Raw genomic sequence first — 19318 nt, 5'->3', positions numbered from 1 at the left:
TGCCGAAGTTGAGCAATAAAATGAATGCTGTTTGCACTGTCACAGCAGCAAAGTTTTTAAGAATATCGAGTTTTTACTTGTTTTGAAAAACGCATTTAGCTTTTCACAGGGTGATAGATAGCATGGAATCTTGGAATGAGAAGAAAGCTGCTTTCTAGGGCTTCAGCGAGTCTAGGACCTGGCTGCCCTGAGGTAGAGCAGGAAGGTAAGTGTTTCTCTGCTGTGGCAGCCTGAGAAGTTTCCAGTGGTTGCTGGGGACTGTGAGGTGATGGGATTTCTGAGGCTGGTCTGTGATTAGTGTAGGGAAATATGTATGTAGCTGAAGTTTTTCTGGTCCTGCCCAGCCCCACAGACCCCGTAGCCATTTATAAAATACTCAGAAGCTTATATTAATTATAACTGCTTAGACATTAGCTCAGGCTTATTACTGACTAGCTCTGACACTTAAATTAACCCATAATTCTTACCTATATTTAGCCACGTGGCTTGGTACCTTTCCTCAGTTCTGCCTTGTCATCTTGCTTCCTCCATGTCTGGCTGGTGACTCCTGACTCTACCCTTCTTCTTCCCAGCCACCTTCTCATCTGCTCACCCCACCTATACTTCCTGTCTGGCTACTGGCCAATCAACATTTTATTAAATCAATATACAAGAGCTTTATCCCACAGTAGATGTATATCTACAACCAGGTCCTTCTGGGGTCTGGAGGGCAGAGCTGTGGTTGATAGGTGGCCTGACATTTGCCAGCGTGCCTTGGTGGTGAACAGTAAAGTCTTGAAGATGAAAAGGAGACAGGTGTTACAACTCTGGGTGGAATGCCAGTTGATGAAAAGTAAAGCTAAATACAGAGGTGGAGAAGGAATGCATGTGGTTTCATTTTCCACCTAGAGTGTGGTCTGTGGATCTCTACACAGCAGAGGCGGCAACAGGAACATCTGGAAAATGCAGAGTAGACAGCAGTGGTGTGTGACAGATGTAGACAGGGTCGTGTGGCTACTTCCTCCAGTTCCTTCCTAGAGAGAAGGGGGGCGCACAGGACACAGGAAGCCCACAAAAACCTCCAAGGCATGCTCACAGTCTTGAAAGAAAAAAAAAAAAGTAAAGGGAGCTGCACCCCAGTGATACTGCTCTCTGTCAAAACCCATCTGGAGGCTTTCCAGTAGCATGCGTCTGTTAGATTTGGGTGGGATTGTCTCTTTGTTGCCAGTTTCCTGAGGTGAAGAATGTTTGTTCATGTCTCCCCAGCAGATGACCCTGCTGCACTATTTCACCTTCAACTTCACACTGTGTGTTTATAGGCTATCTAAAACAAAACTCTAGTACATTAAAGGCTTTTGGTATTTAATAGCATATAAACCAGACCAGTTTGGTTTGAGGACTTTGTCTGAAAGTAGTTCTGCTTTGTGGTAACCAGTAGATCACCCCTGTCATTGAGGACAGAGTAAACATGTTCCCGTGTTTGGGTTTTCTATCCCAGGTAATCACAGTAGGATAACACAAGTGACCACGAGACCAGTTACAGGATAAATGAGGCGATTACACAGAAGGGTTAACACTTTAACTGTAACTAGACAAACCAGTTCAAAGTTAAAATTGATTTTATTTAAAAGGTACTCAGGAGCCTACTAGAGGGTTGAGAGGTTTGAGGCAAGCCTGCATTTCAATAGTTAGGAAGGCCTGTCTCAAAACAAGAAAAGTATCTCCCCTAAATGTGACTTGCTCTTCATCAAGTTCTGTAATTTTTCCCAGTGTGCTAGGCTAGGCTTGATGGTTTGAGATGACTATCGGTTCAGTGGCTTTTGTTTGTGTTGGGATTAAAGGCATACAAGGCATACACTGCTACACCCAGATAATCACTGGCCTCTGCAGAGTCAACACAGAACTCACTGGTTAGTATGAAGCCAGTCATCCCTGAGTGGAGGCTGCCTCTCTGGCCAGGAAGTAGATGAGGCTAGGGGAATACAAGTCAGCTCCCACCATGGCAGAGGAGAACTTCAGCTAGCTCCTGAACCCCAAACAGTAGACATTATTGGCTTTATCCAGTCTGTAGGATACTGATCCTCGGTCCTGGCTGTGTCCTTAGCAGTCAACAGCTTTTGCTGACCTCCATCAAGAGGCTTCAGGAGTTGGCTGGCGAGGACTTGCTAACTGCTTTAGCATAAAAATGTGCCTTTAATTCCCTTTTCTTGGGTCTTAGGTTATAACTTCAAAGCAGTAAGCGTTAAGAAAAATAGTTTTTATTTAAAAAAATAAGTTTTGGCATGAATACATAGATAAAGCATTTAAAAAAATAATTCTGGTTTAGACAGTTTACTGGCTCAGGTCTAGCTATGTCCACACATTAAGGTCTCTAGAAACCGTCACCTATGATGTCTGGCCTCTTGGGAAAGGGTTTCTACTGTACTGGAAGGAGGCCAGTTGCAAGCCGAGCTCTGAAGCGCTCCCGCTTCTAGTTCCCGGAAGAAAGCATCCTCGTCGTTCCGGGTGACCATGTACTGCAGCTGCTGGATCTCCTTCTCCATCTTCGCTCTCAGCTCCCTCTTCACCTTATGTAACGTCTGAAGGAGAACTCATGTCAGTCTGCAGCTGTGACTCTTACCCAGGCCCCTCCATTCTTACCCCCGACCTGCCAGCTCCTCGCGGGCTCCTCCGAGACCAGAGCAGGGTATGTCAGAGCCCATCAGGTATTTTTGGAGCAGAGATGGATTCTCTTACTCATATTCTCCATTCTTTTTAAGTTACATAACATTTTCTATTTCCTTTTTAGGAATAGTTCCTAATTCCTATCCTGTTAATTATTACCTGAGCCTGAGATTTTTCTCTGGCTTTGAGTTCCTGCCGCTCCTGTGATATGGCTTCTGCCAGCAATGAAAACTGTAGGAAAGGGGAAAAAAACACAGATCTTCCATCACAGTACAGTTATTCTTAATCCCCCATCTTCAATCTTAGTGTTAATAGGGTGACACATACTGTGTACTGTTGCCAGGGACTGGCTTATTTCGTCTTAAATTGGCCTTAGAAATCATCAGTATAGCCTGTAATGGTGCTGCACAGCCCTGTGCTAATTTGCATATTAACCAGCAATGAACTAAGCCAACCTGACAGGTGGCTGGGATCACACACTAATGGCGGCAGCACAAGCCCACCTGGTCCTTATAGTAGTTTTCCATCGAGTCCAGTTCATTCTGGTGCTGTCTCTTTCTTCGTTGCGTTTCTCTTTGCGTAGTTTCTTAGGTCTCGTAGTCTTTGCTTCTGAATTTGTAAACCTTCTTCAAACAGTTTCTTAAAGATCTGTTGGTTATTTAATCACTAATTAGACAGCACTTGTCACTGAGGAGAATGATGGGTTTTGCTGAACTGGAGGTATATACTGATTGCATTTCACAAGGGCTTTTCGAAATAACAATTTTACTCATAATTCACAGACATAAAATTCCTCTCTTAAAAAGCATATACATCATGAGTAGGTTTAGCAGACTCTGGATTGTGTAACCAGCGCTAGTTTCAAACATCCCCATCCCCTCAGACACGAAACCCCACACTCGTCAGCACTGCTTGCACGCTCCCCCCCCCCCCCTTTTCTGTGGAACTGCCTCTTCTGGACACAGCCTTCACCAGGCGTGCTTTCAGAGTCCGAGTCCCTGCAGACATGGTTGTGTCACACTGTTTGTCACTCTGAAGATAATTTTTGCTCACATATTCTTGAGCTGATGGACATGGGCCCCTTTCAGCTGTTACAGTTTTGGTTGCTATGTGGATATGGATGTGTGTGTGTGTACATACATACACCCATCCATCCATCCAGAAGAATTAACTCTACAGCATTCCAGGAACCTTTAGAAGTACCACCAGACTTTCCAAAATCATCCCCCAACCCCGCCAGCCTGGCAGGAGTGCTCCATCTTCTCCGTGTCTGCACAATTCTCCTCTTTACTTTAGCCATCCTAGTGGGTGTGAGCAGGCTGTGCTGAGATTTTCATTTGTACTTCCCCACTGATGGAAGAATGGTGCTCAACATCATTCATGTACCCCAGGACTCTTTTCTGCCCTCAGAATTCTCAAGCATCCATTGTATGTAAGGCAAGATGGAAACCACTGCTTCTGCACCTCACTAAGTACTTAGTTGAAGGTGAAGGGGTCAGCATTTGGGCAGCCACCATAAAACAACTGTTGAAGAGGTTTGGACATAAGTAGGTGGCATGCACAGCTGGTAACAAAGCATGATCAAACTCAAGCCCTGGCGGAATTTGGATTTGGGAATCAAACTGAGGTCAGAGCTGTAGACAAAGAAGTTGGTCTTGAGACGTAACACCAAGCTCACCTTAGCAGACTGGCTAGGTAAGATGGAGAGGCACACGTACCATTTCTTCCCGGGTTCTCATCCTCATCATTTTTGCACGTAACTGAACTCTGTAATCATCATAGTACTTTCGGGCACGAACAATTTGCTGACGATTTTCTTTTATCTTTGATTGGGTCAGCCTTTGTCTATGAATTCGGTCCTTGAAGTCTTGCTAGGGAAGAAGGGAATAAGACAAGCAGGCCGTCTAGAGCATTCATTTTCATGCCCTCAGCCTGCTATCCTGAATGTCTTCCAGCTGTAAGCTAGGCATGAGGGGAAGACCATTAGCCCACACAAGTTCCTCTCTGTAGCTGCATCACTCAAGCTGAGGCACAGCACGGGCAGGTCCCAATGTGCAGCAGGGTGAACAGGCCTCCCTGAGGGAGTATTCTGAGCCAAGAGTTTTGCCTTTTGTCTGTCAGGTCAGATGTTCCTGACCCACAGCGAAGATCCACAGGCAATGTTGGGGATGACTTTTTTGAAACTATTTAAGATTAAGATTAGCATTTCCATGACTTAGCCCACTCCATACCCAACTAAAGATTTTTAAATCTCTTTATTTGGCAGACTGACCTCTGCCATTTCCCTTCATTTTACTAACTGGGGACAATGTTAAGAATGATTTCCAATCCAAATTATAACAAAAACTGGCTCTCTCCCTGGGACCTGAAAAGACAGGAGACCAAAGAGCACTAAGCTACAACTCTTAAGCCCTAGATGGACTGTGGAGGTAGAGGCAGAAATGGGATCAAATCTCAACTGTGCCTTTTGTTTATCGGAGAAAGCCAGGCAAGTCATGTTACATCTGAAAGCCTAGGTTTTTCATCTCAGAAAATACCATCACTAATTTGTTACTATAAAGAAGTGAAAGCCAGCCAGATGGCAAGGATAAAGAGTGTTCTGCAGCCAACTGGTGGACGGGTTTCAGTGCTGTGTCTGGAGAATGTGGCATCAATCTTCCCCATCATCACTTTTGAGTCAGAGCCCTGCATACTCCCACAGGCAAGTGCTAGAAGAGTCTGCTGCCTAGTTGACACAAATAAAGAAAAACGACATGGCCCCGTTTGCTCTTGACATACCAATCTCTTGTTGTGTTCATATTCCTTCTTGACAAGGGCAGTCAGGAGGTCATGCCTTCTCAGGGCTTCTTCTATCTTTAAGGTGAACACAAAGCAAGGTTAACAATGCTGCTCAAGGACATGCTCTCCCGTGTGTATTCCTATGCTTACGCTTCAAAGGGACAGCGCTTACTTGATCCTGGAGCTTCTTTTTGGATCGGCCTTCTCTCTGTGCTTCTCTTTTGAGTTGTTCAACCTGTGCAATTTGCTGCTTCCACATTTTGGTCAGTGTTGGGTCAGAAACATAAAGAAATGGAAACTGTTCCAACATCAGGGGCAGAAGACTGTATTCATTTACTTTCACTGTGGGAAAATGAGAGATGCTGTTCATCTATCCAACTTACGATAAAAGAACTCTCATCCCCACCTGCCTGTCAGACTAAGCTAATCTCAGGTGCTGGTCCTAAAAAGAACCATCTGGAGTGTACTTGATACTTCTGCATCCCTACTGAGGATGGAAAGCTCAATGGTTCCAACCCTAATCCTGAGGAATCCATCCGAACTCCTTAGCGGCCTTGGGGCCTGTGTGCAGATGCTTCCTGTGTGTGTAAATGGAAGACACTCCAACTTCCTGCTAGGCATATGGTTAGAAGAAAAAGGCCCTAATGGGATGTAGTTGGAAGCCTGGCATCTCACCTGACCTTGCAACACAGCTCTAACTAAGCAGCACCAACTGTCAGCGGCTGAGCAGGCCATCTGCTTGCCTTGGAGCATCACTTGCCTTTCACCAACTTCCAGAACAAAAAGGGTGACTAGACGGAGTGAACAGAGGCTCCTGCTAGAGCAACAGCAGGTGCCCGGCAATTCTTTGGGTGTCCATAGATGACTCACTCCATAAGGCACCTCATTTAGGAGTTTGGTTCTGATTACAGAAAAACCCAGCCGTATGGCAGGAATACCAGAAGGGCCTTTCTGCAGCTAACTGGTGGCTAGATGTCCGTTTCCAGCAGCCTCTGGAATACAGCACGCACGTCCAGAGGCTGCATTGCCATGAAGGACGCTGCAGGCTCTTACTTGGAGCTGCCTTGCTTGACTTCAGGAGACCACCTTTTGGACTTGGAGCTGCCGCTTTTCTGGAGTAAATCTTCTGGACCTGACTCTGTTTTGGAGTTCCTTTAGGAATGGCTTCTCTGTGTGTTTTTTCCTTAGAGGCAGAGAGAAAAGGACGGAATGAGGAAGGGGTGTAAACCTCACCCACGCACCTCACACAGCACACTGACAACAGCTAACGCCCTCAGCCGACCGTCTTCCTACTCTCTTTTCTCTCACCCCACAAACTGGCTTTCCCCGCTTTCGTAACCATAGTCCCAAACCCTAAATATAACTACAATTTTTCACATGCCACTTTGACAGCCTTTTTTTCTCTGTATATTAAAAAACTCACTGGGTGGTGGTGGTGGTGGTGGTGGTGGTGGTGGTGGTGGTGGTGGTGGTGGTGGTGGTGGTGGTGGTAGTGGTAGTGGTGGTGCACACCTTTAATCCCAGCACTCGGGAGGCAGAGCCAGGCGGATCTCTGTGACTTCGAGGCCAGCCTGGGCTACAGAGTGAGATCCAGGACAGGCACCAAAACTACACAGAGAAACCCCGTCTTGAAAAAAACAAAAAAACCTCAAGAGGCTGGAGCGATGGCTCAGAGGTTGAGAGCACTGATTCCTCTTCCAGAGGACCTCAGTTAAATTCCCAGGACCCACATGGTTCATAACTGTCTGTAACTCCAGTTCCTAAGTTCCTGACACCCTTACATAGGCAAAACACCAATGCACATGAAAAGATAGATGAATATTAAAAAACCCTCAAATAATTCCACAGTATGTTTTTATACTTCTGTCTTGCTTTCATTAGCATATCAGCATAAGCACACACACACCCCCATTCAGGTCAGGAACCACCTTTCCCCTACCCACTCCAATTTATTTATTTAGAGACAGGGTCTATTTAGCCCTGATTATTTATTTATTTTTATTTATTTATATGGGCAGGGTCTGTTTAGTCTTGATTATCTATCTATCCACCTACTTACCTATCTATCTATCTATCTATCTATCTATCTATCTATCTATCTATCTATCTAGAGACAGGGTCTATTTAGTCCTGGTTGTCCTGCAATTCACTATGTAGACCACACTGGCCTCAAACCACAGGGATCCCCCTGCTCCTGCCTCCAAAGTGCTGGGATTAAGGGTGTGCACCTCCACCCCCACCTGGCAACCATCTTTCCAAGGCCAGAGAGCAAGGACTTGGGTTTCTCACAGTCAACTACAGAGAGCTTGGAACCCTGTCCTCCCTTCCTCCTCTTGGTCACCCAGATCCTATTTTAACCCCTTACAAACTGGATGCAAGAACCTCTGAGGCCAAACAAGGTTTAGGCAGAAGGAAAAACTAGTCCTCTTTGGTCCCATTTCTTCTTCTGTCCAAGCAGCCTGAGGAAATCTACATCCTGAACGAAACCCTGCCTTCTAGGGCCAGTGACGCGGGGCCTGCTGGTCCCTTGTGCCTTTAGTCATCGCTGCACTTCTCACTGTCTCTGCATCTACTAGAGCTGGAGATTTTACCCACTGTTTCCTCCTCCTCCTCGGCACTTATCCCTCGAAGTCCAACGTTCTCTTGAACTTTATGTTTTCTTAGTTCCCGTTCAAATGCTTCAGTTAATGCCTAGAAAGAATAGGTCATATAATACAACAGTTGTCAGAAACTTGTGCAAATAGCAATGAAGGGGGAAATTACTCTAGATTCCTATTGTAAAAATACCAAGTTCACTCACTTTTTCCTAAGTTCCTTTTAGGCTGCTTCATAAAAACACATTGTGCTAACAGACATACTCCGTACATAAAATGCAGCTGAATACATGGTTTTTCTTTTTACTATTTTCACAGTTTTATAAAAGTTCATGCTGAGTATAACTATGTATGCCTCAATCACTCCCACCTTGTTTTTCGATACAGGGTCTCTTACCGACCCTGGGGATCAGACTCCAGTCCTCAGGCTACACAGCAAGTATCTGCCCATCTCCCAGCCCTGAGGATAACTATTTTAAGACATATGAATTAACTCCAGTTTTCACCATTTTAAATACAACTATGTTATAAAAATCCACTATGCCAGGAGGTGGTGGCGCATGCCTTTAATCCCAGCACTTGGGAGGTAGAGGCAGGTGGATCTATGAGTTTGGGGGCAGCCTGGTCTATACAGCAAGCTCCAAGACAGCCAGGGATAGAGAAACCCTGTCTCAAAAAAAAAAAAAAAAAAAAAAAAAAAAAAAAAAAAAAAAAAAAAACAGAACAAAACAAAGAAACACCACTACATGAGACAACCAAGTATTCTAAAATCGTGCATTTCAAAGGTCTGTTCCACCGTGGCATCTTCCCTGGTAATGATACCAGGAATGATGGAGCCCTTTAATTTAAATTTTTTTAACATTTTTATGTGTATCAGTGTCTTGCCTGAATATGTCTGTGCACTGTGTGTCTGTCTGCCTGCCTAGTACCTATGGAGGCCAGAAGAGGGTGTTGGGATCCACTGGAGCTGGAGTTACAGACAATTGTGAGCCGCCACGTGGGTGCTGGGAATCATCTGGGTCCTCTTAGAAGCTGAGCTCCCAGCCACCACCTTTAAGGAGTGACTTTCTCTTCCCACTGTATCTCTCCTAACTCTCTTTACCTATGACTTCTTCCTAAAAACACCAGGCCACACCCACCCCCTCTTTCTCCATCACCAAACACTAACCAGCTTCTTTCTTGAGGATCTCATGACGATCTCTAATGGGGACATATCCCATGCACTCTATTCCATACTTCTCTGCCATCCATTCAACCCAGGCACAGTGGATGTCCCTCAGGTCTTTGGTCAATGGTGTGCGCACATCCTAGCGTCTAGCTGGGGGAATGGTACTGGCATGCCGCCCAACTGCTGTCAGAAGGAGGGCGTACCTTTGCCTGAACTCGGCGGGTGTCTGTTCCTTTAGACTCGTGCTGCTTTTTTCTCTCTCTCTCTGATTGTCTGTGTTTGTTTACTGAAGATGGCGACAGCGAATGGGACCTGTGGGGTGCCTTTCTGTACATGGAAAATCCTGCAACACAGAAAAGTCATTTGCCATTAGTTCCTAGCAGTCAGAAATGTTAAGCTGGAAACCAAACAACTGCTCCTTATTGAATCTAAAGAAAATGAGAATGTCAAGCTAACATGCTAAATGTATTCTCGCCTAACATGTAACTGTGTGTCTAGTCATACCACGTCAACGGACTGTTAGGGCTGGGGTGGGGGTGTGTGTGGGGGGGGGGGGGGGGTGCTTGCTGTCTAAGCCTGAGTTAGATCCCCAGCACACACGGAAGAGGCCGGCTGTGACAGAGTATCTCTCGCTCAGTGGCTGGCCAACCTTGCTAGATCTATGGGTTCCTGGTTCAGTTAGGAGAACCTGTCTCAAAATACAACATGGAGAGTAACTGAGGAAGAAACCTGATGTTGATCTCTGGCCTCCATGTGCATGCACAGACATGTCCACACAAACACAAGTGCACATGTCCACATGAACACTACGCCACACATACAAATATATGCTGTTAAGTACATCAGCACTGCTTATTCAGCTCTGAGTTGATTCTGCATGTGGAATCTATGCCATGCATAAGGCTCTATGGAAAGCAAGTGCCCTTGGTCATAAGGTGAGTGACATGTGGGCTGTGTGTTCACTAGTCTTCTACCTGTTCAGGTCCTGAGGATGGAATGTAAACATAGACACATCGCTTCCAGCGTGCTAACACGGCTAAACACTGCATCCTCTAATGAGCAGTAACCCTCATTATGCTAATGGGCTCACTGTGGATTCAGCTATACAACAGCTCAAATGAAGGAACTGGATCTTTAAATAGCAACAAACATTTCCTAAGTAATGTTAACAGAATAAAGCAAGTTTGCAGAATATATAGTATTAATGTAAACGAGGAAGAAAATGTGTATTTAGACAAGTAATATATAAGCTGGGACAGTAGAGAAATATCAGAAACAATACCAACTTGAGTTTGCTATTATTTTTGATCCTTATATAAAATGAAACTGCCATTAACACATGGAACTACCTGCGACGTTATCACGGACACCTCGTTCTAGGCCTCTCTGGGTTGAGTACCTGGCCGAAGCTTCTTCGGTCCGTACTCCATGACGCTGTCACTGTGCTGCGACAGTCTTTCCTCCTTTCCACTGTGCCCCTCTTCATCTCCGGCATCACCATCTTTACCATCAGTCTTGCCTGTTGCTCGATCACCCAGGGCACTTTTTAACATCTATTGAGAAAATCCCTTCAGTGTCTGTCCTTGACTTCAGCGGGCAGTGAGTGGTAGAGAGCAGGCCTTGAAAAGCTGTCTGGACAGTCACTAACCAAGCTTTTAGACACACTTATGCACAAGACCTACAGCTTGGATTTCATCTACTTTGTGTATTTTGAGACAGGATTTCATTACGCAAACCAAGCTGGCCTGGAACTCAAGGTCTTCCTTCCTCAGTCTCCTCAGTGCTGGGATTAGAGGCACAGTGAGGGCATGCTTTATAGTAACATTTAAAGCATGGGCAGGCACACTTTCGATCTCAAGTAGGAGAATTACAAGTTCAAGGCCAGCCTGGCTAGCATAGGAAGTTCTAGACTATCTAGGGCTACATAGTGAGACTCTGTCTTAAAAAAAAAAAAAAAATGGCTATCAGTGCTATAGACCACTGACCACTCAATCTCAGTAAATTTTACAGAAGTCACACAGGTTTAACACAACCATTCAATGTTGTTACTCCACTATTTGAAAACCTTTGATCCAATTTTATACCACATCTGTTTTTGTGACAAAGGTGTGTATAGACAGATCTAAAAATGAATGGTTTAACATCATTACATTAAGTGACTCCATTGTCATCATAATTCAGTAAGATGTAGACAAACCCATGCCGTGTTTGGTTACAGAAGGAAGGCGAGGGCCGCTGTGTGTCTTTCCTGCTCGACTTGCAGAACTTTTTAACAGTGCCCAGCACGTAACTCATCCCCAACACCCAAGCCCAGGTTCCGCTCCCGCTGGGATCAGTGTCTACTCAAAGACTAGCCACAGAAATCTCAACCAGGATTAAAAGCCAGACTTGCCCAGTCTAGTTCAAAGAGCCGCTGAGAGAGCTTCTCTGAGACCTCATGCAGTTCTTGTTCTGTTAGCCACTTCCTGGCCTTCTGAGGGGAAGACGAATACTCTGAGGGGGTCACAACTCTGGTTTCATTTCTGTAATAAAGTGGCCAATGACAATTAACTGCCAAGGATACACTACTTATTTCAAATTGACTAATACACGGTTTAACAAATACTTCATATTGGTTCTCAAACGCTAAATCTGCAAATTATACTCTTATTTTTAAAAACATATTTATTTATTATTGGGGGAAGTGGCTGCATTGGAGTATGTCTCCATCCACCTCTCCACGGGTTCCAAGGATCCATCTGAGGTGCCCAGGCATGGGCAGCAAGCACCCTCACTGTAAGCTGTCTCTTCAGATCCCTTTACAACAGACAGTAAGCATGAGCCCACAGCGATTACCTTTTCCCTTCAGGAAGCTTCCTTGTCCTGGGGCTTTGAGTTGGAGTCAGACATGTTTCCCATTCATCATCTTTGGATAATGTGGAAGTTAAGACGACTTTATGATCTGGTTCCTAGTCAAACAGAGAGAGGTGGCTTGAGACACTGAGGTGACAGCTCAGTCAGCACCATGCTTGCCAAAGAAGCAGAAGGACCCACGTTCAGTCTCCAGCACCAAGACACCAAGGAAAACTGTCCAGAAACACTCAAAGATGGAACCCTGCAAAACAGAAATGCTCAGCCTTTCTAACAGCTTACTGCTTAACCTTCGAGGGCTGGGACTGCAAACTTATGTCACCACAGCTGTGGGGAAGCAGCACTCATTTGATGTTTCATATCTCCAGTAATTTCACTTCATTATCTCTCTCTCTCTTCCATTGGTTACTTTTTCACACACACACACACACACACACACACACACACACACACACACACACATATATATTTGTTTTTCAAGACAGGGTTTCTCTGTGTAACAGCCCTGGCTGTCCTGGAACTCACTTTGTAGACCAGGCTGGCCTCGAACTCAAGAGATCTGCTTGCTTCTGCTTCCTGAGCATTGTGATTAAAAGTGTGTGCATACCTGGTACCATTATTTGCATTTTTAAATAATGAGATTATTCTTTATAGATCTATCCTAGCACATATATGCCTGGTTTTCTCAGGAAGTCAGGGACAAGATGACAATATGAAAAAAATGTTTTTTCTTTCCCAAGGAGAGAAGAAAATATAGACCAAGATATTATGTGTTTTATACTAACCAGTGAGAATATGGATGGATTATTCTTTCCTTTCTAATTTGTAAGAACTGAATTAGGGATCTACAACTTGGGGCCAGATCTCTTAGGCCTGAGTTCAAACTCTGACTGGACAGTTGCTGTGTAGCTTCAGACAGGACGTTTGCTTGCCCAGGTCTGCTTTCCCTCAGAAGCGCAGCGTCCGTCTCCTCACAGGGAGATACAGGGGTCAACGTATCTCTTTAACTTAAGAATGCTTTTACTGTGTTCCTTTTCTGAGGCAAACCAAAGGTATATTTCTCAAGGTTCTGCTGCTATCAGCAGCGTTGATGGAGGATTTTTTATACATTTGTAATAGATAGAAATAAACCAGAAGAAAAAAAAAAGTGGTGGAGGAAAAGGTGAACACTGCAAGAATACTCAAAAGGGCTGAGAGTTACAAACGCCAAGAATGGCTTTGCATAGTAAATGGAATAGAACAGCTCTGAACTATAGCTAACTTTTCCTGGTTTGGTCTGACAGAATGATTGAATGCTTTTGTACAAAAATCAGAGCCTTAAAAATAAGGATTTGGTGAGATTGTACAATGGTGTCCCACTTTGGCAAAACAGTTTGGTGGTTGGTCAAAATGCAAAACATTGTTACTCTGTTACTCAACAATTCTACCCTTAGGAATATATCCTCAAACTACTGAAAATGTGCACCTATGAAACATGTACATGAAGGTTTACAGCAGTGTGTTGCTAATAGTAAAAAAGTTAAAACAACTCAAATAGCTATCAAATACTGGAGAGAAATAAAATGTGGCTTATTCATACAATAGAATATTATTAAGATATAAAAATGAATGAGAAACTGACAGATTAAATGACTTTGGTGAACCTTCATAATTTCATTTGTAGATCTTTCCATTTCTAATTTATAAATACATTTGGGGTTATAAATTATAAATGTACTGCCTCCTGTCAACATTGTATACTTCTATTTGATGATTTCTGTATCAAACATTATATGGAAATGTTTCCAAGTATTTTCTGTATTAACTGTGAATGAATAGAACAAAATAAATTGCCTGTGATTGAAAAAAAAAAAAGAATGCTTTTACTATTTTGTGTATGCGGGCGTTGGGCCAGTGTGTGTGTGTGTATGCACCACATGTAGGTGCCTTCAGAGGCCAGAAGAGGGGGTCTGATCCACTGGGACTGGAGTGACAGACAGGTGTGAGATGCTATGTGGGTGCTGGGAATTGAACCTGGGTCCTCTGGGGAGCAGCCAGTGCTCTTAACCGCTGAGTCATCGCTCCAGCCCCCCCCCCCTTTTTTTTTTTGTAGACAGGGTTACTTTATAGCTAAGGATGAATGTGAATTTTAATCTTCTTGCCTCTACACTCTGGGGATGATAGGCATGCACCACCACACAGGGTTTACACAATGTTGGAGATTTATGTTTTCTAGACGGGCACTCAACTAATTAGGATACATCACCAGCCTACTGAGGTAAATTTTAAGTATGATGCATCTTTATTCCCAGCACTTGGGAGGCAGAGGCAGGCAGGTCTCTGTGAATTTGAGGCCAGCCTGGTCTCAGTGAGTTCCAGAACAGCCAAAAAACAAAAGGAAAAAAAAAACTGATTTTTTTTTTTTCCTGAGAGGGTATCACTATGTAGCCTAGCCTGGCCTCAAATTCCTAATGATCCTCCTCTTAGCTTCCCAAGTGCTATGATGATAGGTATGTGTCTTTGATGAATGTAATGTACTTGATAATCACTCTATGGAGACTTAGTAGATGGACTTCTGGGGCTGGTGGTATAGATCAGTGGGACTCTGTGTGCTCAGCTCTGGGTTCATCGCCAGCAGCAAAGGTAAGAAATATATGGGCTTCTAGCCAGTTATAAGAAGACCTTTCCACTTACCACAGAAAGTTCCGAATGCTCTCCAGAAGTCAGTGCAGATGAGTAGTAACTTGAACGGAGGTATTCCTTCCCTATGGGACAAGGTGCTCGAGGCTCAGAAGGATGGTAGGGAGGATGTAAAGGAATGGCGGCTCGGATTGGCTCACCTAATTTCCTGGCACTTGTAACCATACTCACAGAAGGGGTTTCTGCTGCTAAGAGAAATTCAAGTGGATCTCACGATGGAATCCTTGAAAATGAATGGTTTTACACATACACATACAAACATTCACACATACTAAGGGAATCTGTGTGTGAGAGGCTGGTGATGGACTTCTTGTATAGGCAAGCACTATTCCACTGAGCTATAGCCCCAGGCCAGGAATGACTATAGAATTTGTTTTGTTTTTGAAAGAGGGTCTTACTCTACAACAGCCTTACTGTCCTAGAACTCACTCTATGTTCCATTCCAGGCTGTCCTCTAACTTTGCACAGCAATCCACCTGCCTCAGCTTCAAAAGTGCTGAGATTACAGGCATCGGCCACCAGACGCAGTTTAGGAATATAATTTTAATTTAATTAAAACAGAGCACATGGGCTGGCAAGACGGTTCAGCAGGCAAAGGTGCTTGCTGCCAATCCAGATGACCCGAGTTCAGTCCCAGGACCTACAGTGGACAGTGACCGCGAACTTCTCCCAGCTGTCCTCCAACCTACATCCGGGCACTGCGGCGCGCGCGCACACACACACACACACCTGCACTTTTGTAATCAACTACAGCCCACGACAACTCACCTTCAAAAGTTGTCTCATTCTTGGATCGAGAACTTGATGAGACAGGGTCCAACACTGCCCGATGTGCTTCAGTGCCCAGTAAAACTGAAACGTTTCTAGACTGCTTGTCTATGGGGCTCTGAGCACCTAGGAGAGAGAGTCATAAAGCTCAAGTTTTAAGCTATCAAAGTAGTTTGCTAGATTATACTAAAAGCCAACAGGAACACCATGTTCAAAAGATATTTGTCCCGACTGCTCAGGATACCAATTCCCTTTAACAACTACCATGTAGTAAGAGGCAATTCTCCACAGCCCGAGTTAGTTTTTCAATGTTGCATTACTTTGCTTTAGAGAAACAGGTGCCAGAGATGTAGAAACGCTGCCGTATGAAGTCAGGGTTATGGCTAGTACCTGTACCTAAAACTTAGGGTTCAGAAATTGCAGCCTGAATTTGATGTCTGTGAAAGTGAATGACAGTTAGCTGACATTTTAATCTAAATGTAAAAGGAAGCTGCCCCTTTAATCCCATGAAACCCAAACACCAGACCCAGTCTTTTTTTCTTGTTCTTTAAGTTTTAATTAAAAATTTTAGCTTAAAATTTTTCCCTTAATTGTATTGATTACTTTAGAGCTCTACCTATAATCTGAAAACAAGTAACAGGTTGTATACCCCACATCTAAGATGCTTGGGACCAGAAGTGTTTACGATTTTAGAAATATGTAATATACAACATGATCTTTATTAGAGGGAGGACCCAACTGATTCATGTTTCATATATGCCTTAACACACAACCTAAAACAGTTTTAATGCTCCTGGACTTGCTGACTTGTCATTGTGGTCATATTTGGAATCTTTTTTTTAAGTTTTTCTATATTCTGTTTGTTTGTTTTTAGACAGGGTCTCTATGTAGCTCTTGCTGCCCTGAAACTACATGTAGACCAGGCTGGTCTCAAACTCACAGAAATCCTCCTGTCTCTGCCTCCGGAGTGCTGGGATTAAAGCATATACCGCTATACCTGGCCAGTTTTTCTCTATTCTTGAGAATTTTATATATGTATTTCTCTTATTTAGGATTACCAGTGCTGTGATGAACACGATAACCAAAAGCAACTTGTTGAGGAAAGGATTTATTTCACTCATAGTTCCATATAACAGTTCATCATCAAAAGCAGTGAGGACAGGAACCTAGAGGCAAGAGATGATGTACAGGCCATGGAGGTGTGCTGCTTACTCAAGGTTAGGTTTAGGGTTCTGATGGCTCACCCAGCCTGCTTTCTTATAGAACCCAGGACCACCAGCCCAGGAGTAGCTCCACTCAAAATGGGCTGGATCCTCCCCCATCAATCACTAATTAAGAAAATGTCCTACAGGCTTGCCTACAGCAGATCATATAGCAGCGTGTTCTCCATTGAGACTCCCTCCTCTCTGATAACTCACGCTGTGTCAAGTTGACACAAACTAGGCAGCACAGTATACAATAAAATATGAACATGGTACCTCTGCAACTCCCAACTGTTTATATTTCCTTCATTTCTGTGCATAGGGTGCCAAGGTGTGCATCGGAAGATCAGAGAGTAACTGGCTATTCTGTGGGTCCTTGGGATAGAACTCGGTGGTCAGGCTTGGAAGTAAGGCACCCTTACTGGATGAGACATCTGGCTGGCCGCAGGTTGAAATTTTCCACTAAATTTCACATCAGTACTCAGAAAGTTTCAGACTTTGCAGCCATACAGTTTTCATGGCATCTGAGGTCATATGGCCCAGTCTAGACTCCCCACCCTCCCCTCCTTCTTTTGGTCTGCTGCTGGTCATTCAAGCATGACTCTGGGATCAGAGTATGTATCAATGCTGACAGGGACTACAGAGACTTTAGTCCAATCTTCTCATTTCACACTGACGAAAATCAAACTCAGAAAGGACCTTATCCAAAGTCACAAAGCCCACAGCTGTGAGGATGAAGGCCTCTTGATTCTCAATTCATTCTACCAATTTCTTTTCTTTTTTTTTTTTTCTTTTTTTTTTGTTTTTTTCAGACAGGGTTTCTCTCTGAAGACTTGGCTGTCCTGGAACTCACTCTGTAGCCCAGGCTGGCCTCGAACTCACAGAGATCCACCTGCCTCTGCCTCCTGAGTGCTGGGATTAAAGGTGTGTGCCTCCACTGCCCAGCTATTCTACCTACAATAACCTTTTCATTCTTCCATTCAAAAAGATACTTACTGTGGCTGACATTTTGCCAAGTTCTGACAGGCTAAGATAAACAATAATTGACTATACATCCTACCAATTTATCTTGACACACAGACTGTAAGTGCCACGAAAGCAGGCTCTGTGGCTGTTCTGTTTCCACTCCGTCACCAGCGCCCGGCACAGGGAAGAAGACACTGATCAGCATTCGATGGGTGAGTGTGACCTGGCTACTTTTCCAGGAACTCGGAGTTTACCTAACAGACTGCAACTTTCCATGCAGTGTATGAATGGTGTTAGGGAAATACAGAGAAGGCCACAGCACAGGAACATGGCCATAGAGACTGGCACAGGTGGAAGAGGCTGGGCACTGGAACACAAGCCTGCCCGGAAGAGGAAGGACAGATGGAGCAACGGGACAGCAGAGAAGAATGCCAACTAAGGTAGACCGGGAGGCAGAAGAGGGAGAGGAGTTGCTGAGGCCCAGCAGGGTGCACAACTGGGGCCTGAGAGGCACTCTGTGTACAAGCAATAGATGGTTCAACGTGTGGCGGAAACAGTACTACCAGGAGTATGAACCTGTCAGTTCAAACCATGGAAAAGTAAGTGAACCAGTACAGAAAATTGTCATTGAGTACTCCAAAGGTGTGACTAAGCTCAAAGTTGCATCCATAATTTGTGGGACAAATTCTATGTCTCTCTACATGCACTTACTGTGTATGAGCCTGTGATCTCCTCACACAGCGATGTCAGATAGCTCTGTTCCTATTTAGTGGGCAATGGTGACAGTCTATGACTTCAATGCACATGTTTAATTGGGGCTCTGCTCATCTCAACTTTAAGTTGTAGGATTCTACATTTTTGTGCTGCATGTTGAAAGTTTGTCTACTCACCATTACTTCTCAGGGAAAAGGTATGTGCGGTGTCTCCAAGCCTGATGACTTCACCTGTGGATTCCACTTCATCTTCATCCCAGGCAGGCTCGAAAGCATCAGACAAGAAGGAACACCTGAAAAAGGTCTCTCACTCACTATGGCCTGTTTGCCTCCAGAGAGCATTTCAAACAGTGGCTGTGGGCTCACAAGCATTCACACTGCTCATCCCAGGTGCACAGACTGGGGCTTTGGATGGAGCCCGACAACTTAGCATTTGCCTACAATGGTCCTTGGTTTATTCCCAGAAAGGAGGGAAGAAGGGAAGAAAATTACATTTTGCCTCTCATCTGTTTGCTTTTGATTGTTCTATGCAAGGTGGAAACGGTTTTGTGTGTCAAGGATGAAAAGGATAGCAACACTGGTGAATCTAAGGCTGCAGGATTCTGGAATCTGGGCAAGGCTTTACTTTTGCAGAAAATATTCTATTTTTTTTTTTCAGACAGGGTTTCTCTGTGTGTCCAGCTGTCCTAGAACTCACTCTGTAGACCAAACTGACCCCAAACTCACAGAGATCCACCTGCCTGTGCCTTCTGAGTGCTGGGACTAAAGGCATGCACCACCACCAGCACAACAAAATTTTTTAAGGGCTGGGGATAGAGTTCATTTGGTGGAGTGCCAGCCTAGCATGCAGAAAGCCCTGGGTTCCCAGCACAGAACAGAACTGGACATGGTGTTGCATGCCTATAATCCTAGTACTTGGGAGGTAAAAGCAGGAGCATCATAAATTCAATGTGGCCC

General features: G+C 44.4%; 1 protein-coding gene across 1 annotated transcript in view; it reads right to left on the bottom strand.

The window, feature by feature from the left end:
- Positions 1-2221: 2221 nt before the first annotated feature.
- The window catches only part of Cep95 (centrosomal protein 95), a 31398-nt gene continuing 14301 nt past the window's right edge, over positions 2222-19318 (bottom strand). The window contains 17 exon segments of the mRNA XM_076577729.1: positions 2222-2424; positions 2427-2558; positions 2803-2874; positions 3147-3216; positions 3218-3291; positions 4362-4514; positions 5422-5496; positions 5594-5763; positions 6475-6604; positions 8017-8112; positions 9387-9526; positions 10583-10736; positions 11576-11705; positions 12019-12131; positions 14707-14900; positions 15481-15606; positions 18539-18654. Coding sequence (XP_076433844.1) covers positions 2365-2424; positions 2427-2558; positions 2803-2874; positions 3147-3216; positions 3218-3291; positions 4362-4514; positions 5422-5496; positions 5594-5763; positions 6475-6604; positions 8017-8112; positions 9387-9526; positions 10583-10736; positions 11576-11705; positions 12019-12131; positions 14707-14900; positions 15481-15606; positions 18539-18654 — 2005 coding nt within the window. The 3' untranslated portion in view covers positions 2222-2364.

The sequence above is a fragment of the Peromyscus maniculatus genome, chromosome 8, assembly GCF_049852395.1.
Source record: "Peromyscus maniculatus bairdii isolate BWxNUB_F1_BW_parent chromosome 8, HU_Pman_BW_mat_3.1, whole genome shotgun sequence".
Taxonomy (NCBI): Eukaryota; Metazoa; Chordata; class Mammalia; order Rodentia; family Cricetidae; genus Peromyscus; species Peromyscus maniculatus.
The sequence above is the reverse complement of the archived record's forward strand: the minus strand, read 5'-3'. Positions and strand labels throughout refer to the sequence as shown.